The sequence below is a fragment of the Lepus europaeus genome, chromosome 16 (assembly GCF_033115175.1).
Source record: "Lepus europaeus isolate LE1 chromosome 16, mLepTim1.pri, whole genome shotgun sequence".
Lineage (NCBI taxonomy): Eukaryota > Metazoa > Chordata > Mammalia > Lagomorpha > Leporidae > Lepus > Lepus europaeus.
In genome coordinates this window covers 19126755-19139817 of record NC_084842.1, presented here as the reverse complement: position 1 = coordinate 19139817, position 13063 = coordinate 19126755, and the positions used below count along the sequence as shown (strand labels likewise).

General features: G+C 39.2%; 1 protein-coding gene across 5 annotated transcripts in view; it reads left to right on the top strand.

Moving 5' to 3' along the window:
• MSR1 (macrophage scavenger receptor 1) overlaps positions 1 to 13063 on the top strand; it is a 109236-nt gene that overhangs the window by 13741 nt on the left and 82432 nt on the right. Inside the window, exon 1 of one of the 5 annotated variants that reach the window (XM_062213418.1) lies at positions 11369 to 11443. The exons of 3 other annotated variants lie outside the window; for them this stretch is intronic. Coding sequence is in view for 1 of the 2 variants with exons in the window: in XM_062213415.1 (XP_062069399.1) it covers positions 11551 to 11579 (29 nt within the window). In the remaining variant the exon portion in view is untranslated. One more of the 5 variants, XM_062213415.1, reaches the window with a different exon arrangement.

Here is a 13063-nt window from a genome sequence, read left to right as displayed (position 1 = left end):
CACAGAACTGTTACTACCTGAATCACTACAGAATCACAACAGGAGATTTCTACATAGTAGACGTTGAGTCTCCAGCAACATCTGTTTTCCTCTTAATATTTTCATGATTTACTTTCTGAATTTCCATAGCAGTCCATTCAGATTTAATTATTGCTTTATTTTCATATCTTTATTTCAAAAGAAAATGTTATCCAACTCAGTGTCTCCATAGACTCACTCCCCTGCTTTCATAGAACCCTCCTCAATTACAGAAATTATACAAATTAATAATTAAATCAACAACTGACCATGTTTTTATTCTAACCAAATTACCTCTTCATAGTGTTTTGCTATGTTGTCTAACCTGGTAGCTATTTATGCATCAATTGTATAGAAATATTTGTAATAAAGCATACATATTTGTGCACTTTTTAAATTTGCAAAGGGCCTTTTTTTCAGATTGGAACTTCAGAATCATTGTTGAATGAATGCACTCATTGTTGCATGCAAGAAAAATTAACTGATGGTTGACATTAATAATTGAAAATCAGTAGATATACACTAATTGTTTTGGATATTGCTCTTTTAACATACGTTACGTTAGCATTTAATTCAGCCTAGTGCATTCAGGATGTCTTATTGCTCAAAGGTAAAACAGGGCTATGAAAATGACAAATGCCAGTCCCTACCTTCATAAACGTTACAGTAACTAAATGGCAATGAAAGTCATGCACTAGGCTTCCATTAATTCTACTAACTTCACCAAGGAACTGTCGTAAGTCAGAAAGCATATTTTTTTTTTTTTCTATTTGAACTAAATTTTTTCCAGGCACTACATGGGTTATCTGCATCCCATATGTGAGTCCCTGGTTTCCAGTCCGAGCTTTGCTTCTGGTCCAGCTTCCTCATAAAGTACACCCTGGGGGAACATCAAGTGATGACGCTCAAGCCCTTGGGTCTGTACCACTCGTATGGGAGACCCAGGCTGGATATTAAACTCCTGATTTCAACCTGGCCCTGGCCCTGCCATTGCAGGTATTTGGGGAGTGAACCAAAAAATGAGAGATTCTCTCTCTCTGTTCTCTTTCTGCCTTGCAAATGTAGTAGATAAATAAAATTAATTTTTTAAAAATGTTTAAAAGTTTCCCATCTGTGACATTACAAGAATTTCCAATTTGTGATAGGTACTTGTTACAAAAAATTAATAAGAAATAAAAATTCATGGCAAACGTTATCCTGATGTACAGTACTCTTTAATTAATATATGACTTTAACATTCATTAAAATAATTTCATACTATTATCTAAGTTTTTAATTTTACATATCCTGAATCTCTCTTCCTGATCAATATCAGTTGCAATGGACTTTAGAACTTATTGAGCTGAATGAGATTGCTGGGATGGAGCCTTGTGAAATAATTATGATGGCATTATGAAGAGAGACCACACGGATCAACAGGCTCCCTGTCTCTCCGCTTTCTCCCTTGCTGCACCGTCCTTGCTCTGCATGTCTTCTGCCACTGCAGAAGTGACTGCATGTCACTGCTTTCATCAAATGCTGGCTCAGTTCTGGACTGTGAGCTTCCACAACTGTGAGCTGGCATAAATATTTGTCCTTCATAAATATTGCCTCTTAGGTATTTTTTTTTTAATAGTAACAAAAACTAATACATAGAGGTAGACATTTGACCCTGTGATTAAGTCACATTCCATATCATAGTACCTGGTTCAAGTTCTGGCTACTCTGCTTCCAAACCAGCTTCCTGCTAATGTGCACTCTAGGAGGCAGCAGATGATCACTCCAGTGTTTGTGTTTCTGCCACACATGTGGGAAACTCCAGCAGAGTTCTGAGCTCCTGGCTTTGGCCTGGTCTGGTCTGGCTGTTGCAGACATTTGTGAAGTGAACCAGTACATGGAAGATCTCTGTCAGTCTCTGTCTCTGTGTCTGTGTCTGTCTCTTTCTCTTTCTCTACATTTCAAATAAAATAAAAATAAATAGATAAATAATAAAAAATAAGCAACATCAAATAATTTGACATCTATCAAAAAATTCAACATAAACGCATTTTAAGTCCCAAAATGGGCTGCAGAAATAAAAATATGCTGGCATCATGAGAATTATTATCATAAAACCAATAATGATCATTACACATGATTGTTCACTATGAAAAAGTACAGCTATGAACTCATTTGATTTTCACAATCCATCTATATGGCAGCCAACCCTTTTTTTCTTCTTTTAGGGGTAAGGAAAGCTGAGGTGCAGTTAGCCTACTAACTTGCTGAAAGTCTCATAGCTAATTAGTAATAGATCTTGGATTTTTTAAGTCAGATGTCTTGGCTCTAGAATTTATGATTTTTGCTTTGTTATAATACTAGATTTCATAAGAAAATCAACTATGGTATCCATAACAAGAAGCTTTCCATTCATTAAAAAGCTTAAATCATCAATTTAAATTGCTGAATCATCAAGGACAGTAAGAATTAAATTGGGAGACAAAGGAGAGAATAGAAAATGTGACTACTATGCTATCTCATTTGTATCAAAACAAACTTCCCTATTAAGTTACTGAATATAATAGCATGATGACATGTATTCTCCATCATTTAGATACTGAGGGTGAAAAAAATCTTGCTGATCAATTAATATTTCCAAAGGCATTGGTTATTTTAGTTCATGAATATGTCTATCAATAAAGAAGATTCAATGTTACTTTTCCAAATTTCATCATTTTGATTTATAATTTATGATTTACCAAGACACTAAGATACTTATAGAGAGTATACTAGATATCAACGACTAAGCTTTAAAAATGTAAATCTGAGGTAAGCATTTGGTGCAGGGGTGAACATGTTGCTTGGGATGTCCACATTCCATATTGGGTTGCCTGGGTTTGGGTCCTGGTTCTGCTCCCAGTTCTAGCTTCCTGCTAATGCAGAATTTGGAAGGCATTAGTAGAGGCTCAAGTAATTGAATCCCTGCAAGCAACATGTAAGACCTGGATTAAATTTCCAGCTCTAGGTTTGGCCTGTTGTAGCCTTGGCTGTAGCAGGCATTGGAGCATTATTTCAGGGTAGATCCCTGCCCCCTCTCTTTCTCTATGCCTTTTAAAATAAATGATAGAAATATAAATGATTCTAATATATTCATTTCTATCCTCATTTTATGAAAAACTGAGATTAAGTAATTTGCCTGATGTCACACAGTAATTTCCAGAGGCAAGATTCACAGTCATTGTGGTACAGGAAGTTAAGTCACTGCTTGGAGTGCCCTAGTCCATATCAGAGTGCCTGGGATTGAGTCCTTCTGTTTCCAATGCAGCTTCTTGCTAATGCATAGTTTTGCAAATAGCAGATGATGGCTCAAGTACTTGGGTCCCTGCCATCCATGTGGGAGACCCAGATGGATTTTCTGACTTCTGGCTTCAGCTGATGTGGCCTTTGGTGAGTGAACTCACGAATGGAAGATCTCTCTCACTCTCTTTCTCTCTGTTCCTCTGCCTTTCTAATAATAATAATATAATAATAATAGCAATACACAGCAGCCTGGTGTTCACATCATACTCTATTTTCCATATTATGTGTAATGAGTAAATTATCATAAAAATAAAAATGCTTGGGTCCTGGAAATCATTGAGGATTCTGTAACATTTTGCTTAAATGACTAGCACTGTTTCTTTTCTACAGTAAATTTTTGCTAGTTTATTTATATGCTGTCATTAAAAGTCCTACTTTTTTCATTTTTTCCTGTATTGTGTGATTACAGTGAGTGATTTGGATTCCAGGAGTTTATTTCAAGATGTAAATATAGTAATGTCATTGACCAATTTTAAAACAATTCTCTCTAACCTACCTTACTAGTAGACAGTTTAAAATGTAAAAAATAGTGTTTTTATTATAGGTTTCAAAGGCAGGCTGGAATATTTGACATGTCAATCTCACCACAGTGGAAATAAAAGGAACAAATAAACAAACAAAAATCTCTTTCATAGGACATAAAAACAGCCAGAAAAGACTGTTCCCTTTAGTTAAGATAATGCCATGTGAAGTGCTGTGCAAATTCGTTGTAAGCATTATGACAGATGGGGAAGTACTCATTTAAATTTTCAAAAGCTTTTGACTTGGAAAGGAATTTTCTTAAGATAATTTGTATTCGTATCTAAATAATAGAAAGCTCAAGATTAAGCATTGCAATTGCCATTTATATCACAAAGAAAAATGCAATCTTAAGCAGTTTATGTAAGTTCTACTTCATTTTTATAATCCGTCTTCTTCTTTGAACTATTATTGAAAAAGTGATGTTGCTTTTTTTGTTCCATGTGGGATATCCTGCACTTTGGCTAATGATAAAAAGTTTCCATTTCCTTTCATATTCATTATCCTAATCATTGTTCTTAGCTGGGTGCTTTTGGATGCCATCATTGTCCTGTGGAGAGCTGCAGAACTCCATCAGATGTGCTTGGGGACCTGAGCCTAATTAGCGAGGTTCTAACTATATTTTTATTTAGATTTGGTAAATGAGGATGTTTACTTGCAGGTTTCTAAGGGTTGAGTAAGTACTTTACTTTTGTTTGGATTGGAAGTGGAGTATCTGGGTCTTGAACCAGCGCCTGTATGAGTTGTCGGCACTTCAGGCCAGGGCATTAGCCCACTGCACCACAGCTCCGGCCCTTGAGTAAATACTTTAAAACTGATCGTTACTAAAGACTAAAATGCATATCTCATGTCTATATTGTATATATAATAAAGAGAAGCAGAATATGACAAATTTTTATTTAAGAGTCTGCTTATTCATACTGCTCATAATTTGGTAGGGGTAGCATGTCCTTTATAGTAACAATTGGGATACCATAAACTATTAAACTTTAAACTACTACCACTGAATTGGAAAAGAAAAAAGAACGAAAATTCCTGGATAGTAGTGATTAGTAAGCGTAATCAGTATTCTTTTTTTTTTTTTTTTTTTTTTTTTCCTCTTTTTTTTTTTTTTTTTTTTTTTTTTGACAGGCAGAGTGGACAGTGAGAGAGAGAGAGAGACAGAGAGAAAGGTCTTCCTTTGCCGTTGGTTCACCCTCCAATGGCCGCCGCGGTAGCGCGCTGCGGCCGGTGCACCGCGCTGATCCGATGGCAAGAGCCAGGTGCTTCTCCTGGTCTCCCATGGGGTGCAGAGCCCAAACACTTGGGCCATCCTCCACTGCACTCCCTGGCCACAGCAGAGAGCTGGCCTGGAAGAGGGGCAACCGGGACAGGATCGGTGCCCCGACCGGGACTATCAGTATTCTTCAAACCATCTGGTATCAGTGCATCAGCATCTCTTTGGTCCTATCAAGGATCATCATGATTTGTAGTAGTAAGAACTTTGACTAACGATATCAGCAAATAAAGTTACTGGAAGGCTCTCTGGCCACTCATGGCATGACCAGGAAGGCTGGAGAATCTAGCTTCAGAAAGGGGAGGCAAAAAGCAAAGAAGGCTAATTATGCCAGCTGTGATCTGCCTTCATTGAAGGATGCTGCCACTGGCACCACCAATACAAGATGCTTGCTAATAAATCTTCCTCTGGACTCCCATTCTGGCCATTGCTGTGAGCCATTTCTTATCTATCCTGTTTATATATTTTTTTCATAATTCAAAAACCAAGACAGGATTAAGTCACTGGCATAGCCAAGGTCATAGCTCCTGGAACTTCCAGCCTTATGATGGGAAAATTGCCTCACTAACAGACATTTATAGGAAGGGTTCACTCAGAAATCAAAAGCACATGGGTCCACTTTAATCATCATTATCATATCCATAGGTAATGCGGTATTGAAAAGAATCATCAGTTGACAACTTGGGCTTCAGTTCAATTTCAGTCCTTTACCATCCTTATGATTTTGGCTAAGGAAGTTATCTTCTAAAGAAAGAAATTTATAACCAGACCAAAATGAGGCTCACTAAAAATCAGTAGACCAAGGCAAAATGAGGCTATGGGATCCTAGTCACATTAGACTTTGAAGCACTTGACTAATCCTTGCTGATGAGTACACACTATCAGGACAGTAAATAATTCAGATAAAGCATATGTTCCATGCTTTTTCTCCTGTGATATTCAGTGCAAAGTAAGCAACAACCAATCAGTAGTTTATGCTATTGTTAACCAATGTAATTGCAACAAGCAATTTGTAGTAACCCCCTCTGTTCTTTCGTTTTTTTTTTTTTTAATTATATATTCAGACTGCTTGGCCACCATCTTGGAGCACCTATTCTGAGCAACAAGAATGTGTGTTTCTGAATAGACAGCCTCACTTCGGCTCAAATAATTGTTCTAGGATCCGTGTAAACCACCCAGTCACGCTGCATGAAACCCATATTTTAGGAAGAAAGGCTTGACTGCTATTATTATAAGGAGAGTATGTCTCAAACCTCTTAAACTGCGGGGTGAGGAAAAAGTTTTCAGATTAGCAAGAAGGGGCTCAAGCCAGCAAGGTAACATGGACTTTAATCCTGGCTCCTGTGTTTGAGGGACTTCTCATTTCTGAAATAGCTAAGTTTCAGTGTTGCTCTGGTTACTTAGGTCTCCTCTTCTGTGTCCACCTGGACCAACTCCCGCCTCTGGGTTCCCCCTGCACATGGGCAGGCATGTTCTAAAGACCAGGGATGTAAAGCATGTCCTTGGGTCACTGTAAAGCATAAAATTGGGGGGACTCAGGAAAAGCAGGGAAGCATACCAAGAGAGTTTTTAGCTTTGGGGTGTCAGAGGAAAACCCAGTAGAAGGGCAGTCCAACGTCATAAACTCCTCTATTCTTATAGGCTTTCTGGATTAACATCCTCTAAACATTGGTTTCCTCAGTTTTGATTATTCTACTCAGAATGATATTCTACTCAGAATATAGAGTCATCATGAGGAATCGAATGAGATAATTTATCTAAAATTTCTTTAAATTTTTTTCATAAAATATATTTAGAGTCTACCTAGTATGAGGTAAAAATACACAATTTATGTGTTAAGGAATGCATGATAGGGGTGAAGAAAAATTTCCCCTCTGATTTGTCTTTTGAAGGTTCTTTGAATAAGTTGACAAAAATTAAATAGGAGAAAAGGTCGACAGAAGAATTAATGTGCAAAACAAGGAAAATCGCTGCACACGAGAGACTCAAAGATGTATGATTACCCATCTGCTTAATAAGATGCAGAAACTTACAGCTCTGTTCCTATAAGGAACGTGGAATGGAGATAATTTTGAGGTTTAAAATGATTACTAGGCAAATGAGCAGTCTAGAGACAGTCTCTTTAGAACTAGAGTCCAAGTGCCAGCCATCTGGTGATGGAAGTCCATCAGGCATGATTACTTTCTCCAGTCCTCTTTTTTGAGATGGATAAGGGTGAGGATGGAAGGTAACTCCCTTCTGAAACGCAGATTGTTATGGGGATATTGAATAGCATCATAAATGGAGGTTCAATTGGCTGTGCTACATGGCACCAGTATTCATTTTGTTCTCAGGTAATCAGCATAGTAGATCAAACTCTATCCTTTCACAAATCTGTTAGGCTGCCCATTTGCCAAATCTAACTAGAAGCCAGGGGCCACAGTACACATTTGATTCTGTCTCAGAGGGCCATCCTGCTTGGAAAATAGGAGGGTAGAGTGTGCATCTGGATGGGTAAATGAGAAAAGTTTTATCTTCCAATAGAGACCAGGAAACAGAGACCCTGTCATTCCTGATGACTGCATTCCAGCAAAATGGCTTTCCTAGCCCTGAGAAAGACACTCCTGAGTTAGAGGAGATGGATTACCTGACAAGACTTCAACAACTTTGTGGAAAATGGAATTAAAAAGGTTTCTTTTTTCATATCATTGCATAAATTTTTCTTTTTAAAATAGATTATATCATTTATTTATAAAGTGATATAACACTGATAGGAAGAGAAAAGGAAGGAAGATGGAAACAGACTTCCATCTGCTGGCTCACTCCACATATGCCTGCAATATTTGCGGCTGGGCTAGGCTGAAGCCAGGAGGACAAAATTCTACCCACATCTCCCATGTACATGGAAGGGGCCCAACTGCTTGATCCATCATCTACTTGCTTCCTAGATTGTGCATTAGCAGGGAGCTGGAGTCAGAAGCAAAGAAGGGGACTCAAACCTACACACTCTGATAAGAGATATGGATGCCCCTAGAAGCATCTTGATCAGTTTGCCGAATGCCTTTCCCCCATAATACACATTTCCAAGAGCTTTGGGCATACATTGTCATACATCTGTACCGGATAGAGAAAGGATTGAAAATTGTAAACCCTTCTTTGTAAATGCTCTAACAAAGGTAGCTCAAGAAGCTACTGTCTGGTTTTGGCTGGAACAAATAGTACTCAAATTCTGTTAAAAATCCTTGAGCTTTTCCAGAAAGAAAGTTGATTGGATTGTCCCAAAGTTGTGGCTATAGGCTGCCAGGAATCATATTAAAGTTCGGTAAAGTCTCTTAGAGCAAGGGTTTGAATAGAATGTTTCTGTCAATAGTTTTCACAGTTCTCATCACCTTCCTCCCGATGTGGCTCCTGGTTACACTTTGGCAATGAATGGTGCTCTCAAGAGTTGTATATAGCAAATGAGAAAGAAACCTTTATTTTCTGACTTCAGGCAGATCAAATATTGAATGGCACCTTTGATCTTTGGAGGCACCCCTGAAAAACATCAGCAGTATGTAGCTTCAGGAGATATTGTAAAGGAAATGGAACTGTAGAGAATAAACCATGTATAGAATAACCTCTTTTCTTAAAGGTAGGTATCTTAGTGGAAGGTATATCATAGAACATTTGTGTTCTCATTTGTGTTCTGTCACTGGCCAGGTAATCCTAGATAATTTACTAAAGAGTCTTTAAGTTCTGTCATTTTAGAATAAAGAATTTTGCCATGAGAATAGAGGGATATGGAGTGAGGGGTATGGAGCACATGAAATTAATATAAAATGAATGGTATCCACCCTGCAACAAACTACTTGGCAATAGTTTAGATATAAGGCCTACTCTGTTTTTGAGCTCCTAGGCTGGCTTCTCAATGATTCTAGAGACTTCTGGGTAAGAATACACTTAATATGTATTTTATTGAAGCTCATATTAGTCAACATTTTTACAGTGTTTAAACTTATTTAAACTGCATGAGTCTTTCACTGTAATTCTGAAGCCATACTTCTCTAAGCTTGATATAATAGACATTCAAGTTTTAAAAATGGTACATAAAAATGAACTCACTTCACCTTCCTTTGGGCACTTTTGTTGTCTTTATAGTAAGACATGTTCATGTGGAAAGTGTGGACCATTAATGTTCCCTTTGGGACAAAGCTGAATTTGCAAGTAAATTAGTCATTAGAATTTTACATATATTTTACCCATTCCATTTCCCTAGTTGTCCAAAGAATGTGTGACTTTTACAGTTGGATATACTTACTTGCCTTTTAATGTGACATTTTATATTAATCTGGCTGGAAAATGGGTTGTATTTAATGTTTATTGTAGGTATCTCTACAACAAGCTCATTTTTTCCTTTAGTTTCCTTGTTTTTTTATCTCCTTTAATGTATTTGGAATTCTCTTTATACTTTTCTTAAAAAAGATCCTTGTAGGAGTGGGTATTGTGCTGTGGGTTGAGCCATCTTCTGGAATGCCAGCATCACATATTAAAATGTTTGGAGCTTCCCTTCCAATCCAGCTTCCTGATAATGTACATGGAAATGCAGCAGATGATGGCCCCTGGTACTCTGATATGGGATGATAGCTTTGCAAGCAGCCGCTTAACCCACTCTGCCACCATACTAGCCCTATGTTATCCCCTGGTAATAGACTGGAGCCTGGCTGATGAAGTGGGTAAGAGTACGAGCAGGCGAGCAGGCAGCATTTTACATCTTTTATTTTTTTAGTGTGAAATTGAATTTTATTTATGTTTTCAAATTTTATTTAAGTTTCATGTATTTTGTATATACAGATTTAGGAACATAGTGATACTTCCCACCCTACCCTCCCTTCCACTCATGTTCCAACTCTTCTTCCTCCTCCCTCTCCCATTCTCACTCTTACTTTTTACAAAGCTCTATTTTAAGTTTACTAAATGATTGTAAGTCTAACCCTATACTAAGTAGAGAGTTCAACAAATAGTATGAAGAAACAAAATACTGTTCCTCAACAGAAGAGACAAGGGCTGTAATCAATCATCAAATCTCAAAATGTTCATTTTAATCCAATACATTACATTGTAGGTACTCCATTGTTTTATTTTTAAAGATTTTTTTTAATTTGAAAGAGTTACAGAGAAGGGGAGCAAGAGAGAGAGCGAGCTGCTATTTGCTGGTTGACTCCCAGATGGTCACAATGGCCAGGATTGGGTCAGTTCAAAGCCAGGAGTGAGGAGCTTATTCAGGTCTCCCACGTGGGTGGCAGGGGCCCAAACACGTGGGCCATCCTCTGATGCTTTTTCCCTGGCATTAGCAGGGAGCTGAATAGGAAGTGGAGTAACTGGAACTTGAACCAAATCCTGGTGGTGACTTTACCTGCTAAGCCATATGCTGGCTCCACATTTTACATATTTTAAAGGGGCCAGCATTGTGGCACAAGGTGTTCAGCCACTGCCAGCAATGCCAGAAACCCATATAGATGCTGGTGTCAGTCCCAGCTGCTCCACTTCTGATCCAGCTCCTTGCTTATGTACCTGGGAAGGTAGCAGACGATTGCCCAAGTACCTGGCCCCTGCACCCATGTGGGAGGCCTGGATGGAGTTGTAGGCACCTGGCTTCAGCCTCACCAGGCTGTAGCCAATGTGGCAATTTGGGGAGTTAACTAGCAGATGGAAGATTCATTCTCTCTCTCTCCCTGCCTCTGTAAACTTTCAATAGATAACAAATCTTTAAAAAATCATTTTAATTGATTTATCTTATTTACTTGAAAGAGAGACAGAGACACAGAGAGATCTATCCACTGGTTCACTCAACAGCAGAGGATGTGCCAAGGTGAAGCCAGGAACTGGGAAGCCAACCTGGGTGTCCCTCGTAGAAGGCAGGGACCCAACCACTTGAGCTGTCAATACTGCATTACCAGGAAGCTGAAGACAGGAATAGAGCTGGAGCTGAAACCCAGGCACTCTGATATGAGAAGCAGGTGTAATCAGGCATATCTGAACTCCTGGGTGAAATGGTTACCCTGCGTGCTATATATTTAGAAATAAACCCCAGTCTTTAGTGGGTCCAGTCCCTGGCCTGTGACCTTCACAAGCATTTCCTAGTTTTGCAATTCCTCCCGTCCTCCTGTGTAATGAGAAAGGACTGCTAGCAGGATTTAGATGTGACTAAATGCTCTGCAGCTGTCTGCGTTAGGCAAGGCTCTGATGATTCATGGCAGATCAGCCCTTAGTATTAGAGAATGTCCGCGGGTTTCTGTTCCCCTCCTTCAGAGACAGCAGGAGCTTTCCTGGCTCCACACCGTGCAGATCTTGGAGGTAAAGCCGTGAATGTTTGGGAGCTTCCCTAAGACTACAGTTCCCAGGAACCTCTCACTTGCACTGGTCCACACTCAGTCTGTTGTGGTTTTTCAAAATTCCAATCTATGCTTCCTACAGGCCTGTGGCTACAGTGGTAAGCTGATCTCTGCTGTGATTCTCTGAGCTTTTGTTTCCTGATTTCTGGGAGACAGTTGTCTCGGAAACCTCAGTTCTCCCATGGAACTAAGAAAAGTCATTGCTTTCCGTTTGTCTCATGGTTTTCTTGGAATAGGGACATGAGTAATGGTTTCCAAGCTCCTTAGCTCTCTGCTGGAACGAGTCTTCCATGTACTCAGTTTTAAATGCTGATAGGATAGTATAAAGCAGCGTTTCTCATATCTGAATTTCATTATAATTTTGAGTCCAGAAATGCAAGCATAAATTTAAACCTAAATTTCCTGAGGATACAGTTCTTAACAAACTGATGTAATGCAATGCAAACTTCTTAAAATCCCAGATATTAAAATTCTATTTAATATTGTCAATTTAAGATTGGATAGTTGGATCAGAATATTTACAGGTTAATAGGTGGAATCTGCTGTTGAGTTCTGATACTGTGCGGTCTGTTTCTGTATTTTAACTTTAATAATTAATAGAAAACTTATTTACATACAATATAAAATGTTACTGATAACGTCAGGTTTTTCAACTTCTTTCTTTTAATGATTTTATTTGTTTATTTGAAAGGCAGAGCAACTGACAGAGAAAGTGAGAGGGAGGGAGGGAGGGAGAGAGAGAGAGAGAGAGAGAGAGATCGATCTTCTATCAGAGGTTCACTCCCCAAAAAGCCTCAACAGCCAGAGCCGAAGCTAGGAACCAGGAGTTTTATCCAAGACTCCCATGTAGGTGGCAGGGACCCAAGCACTTGGGCATTTTTCTCTGTTTTACAAACAACATTAGCAGGGAACTAAGTCAGAAGTGGAGCAGCCAGTACTCCAAAAGACACCATAGTATGGGGTGCCAGTGACACAAGCAGCAGCTTAACTAGAGGTACTATGCTGGGCCGGCACCATGACGCAGTGGATTAATCCTCCACCTGCGGCGCCAGCATCCCATATGGGCACCGGTTCTAGTCCCAGCTGCTCCTCTTCCGGTCCGGCTCTCTGCTATGGCCTAGGAAAGCAGTAGAAGATGGCCCAAGTGCTTGGGCCCCTGTACCCACGTGGGAGACCTGGAGGAGGCTCCTGGCTCCTGTCTTCAGATCAGCACAGCTCCAGCCGTTTCGGCCATTTGGGGAGTGAACCAACAGAGGGAAGACGTTTCTCTGTCTCTTCCTCTCACTGTCTCTAACTCTACCTCTCAAATAAATAAAAATATAAAAGATGTACCATTCTAGCTGCAAGTTTTTCTACTTCTGATAATCAAGCAAAAAGATTTTTCAATATCAATTCTATGAAAGTCTCCCCTCACCACCACCACCACTACCACTATTGAGGCATTTTGGATGTGAAAAAGAAGTCCAGGTTTTCCTTCTGTGTGTTTTTGTCTTGCCTCATCTGGGCCCATGATGCCACCTGAAATCATTTCCAGAACCCAAACTAGTGGGATGGGAGCAGATTATCCTGCCATTGTCCTAAA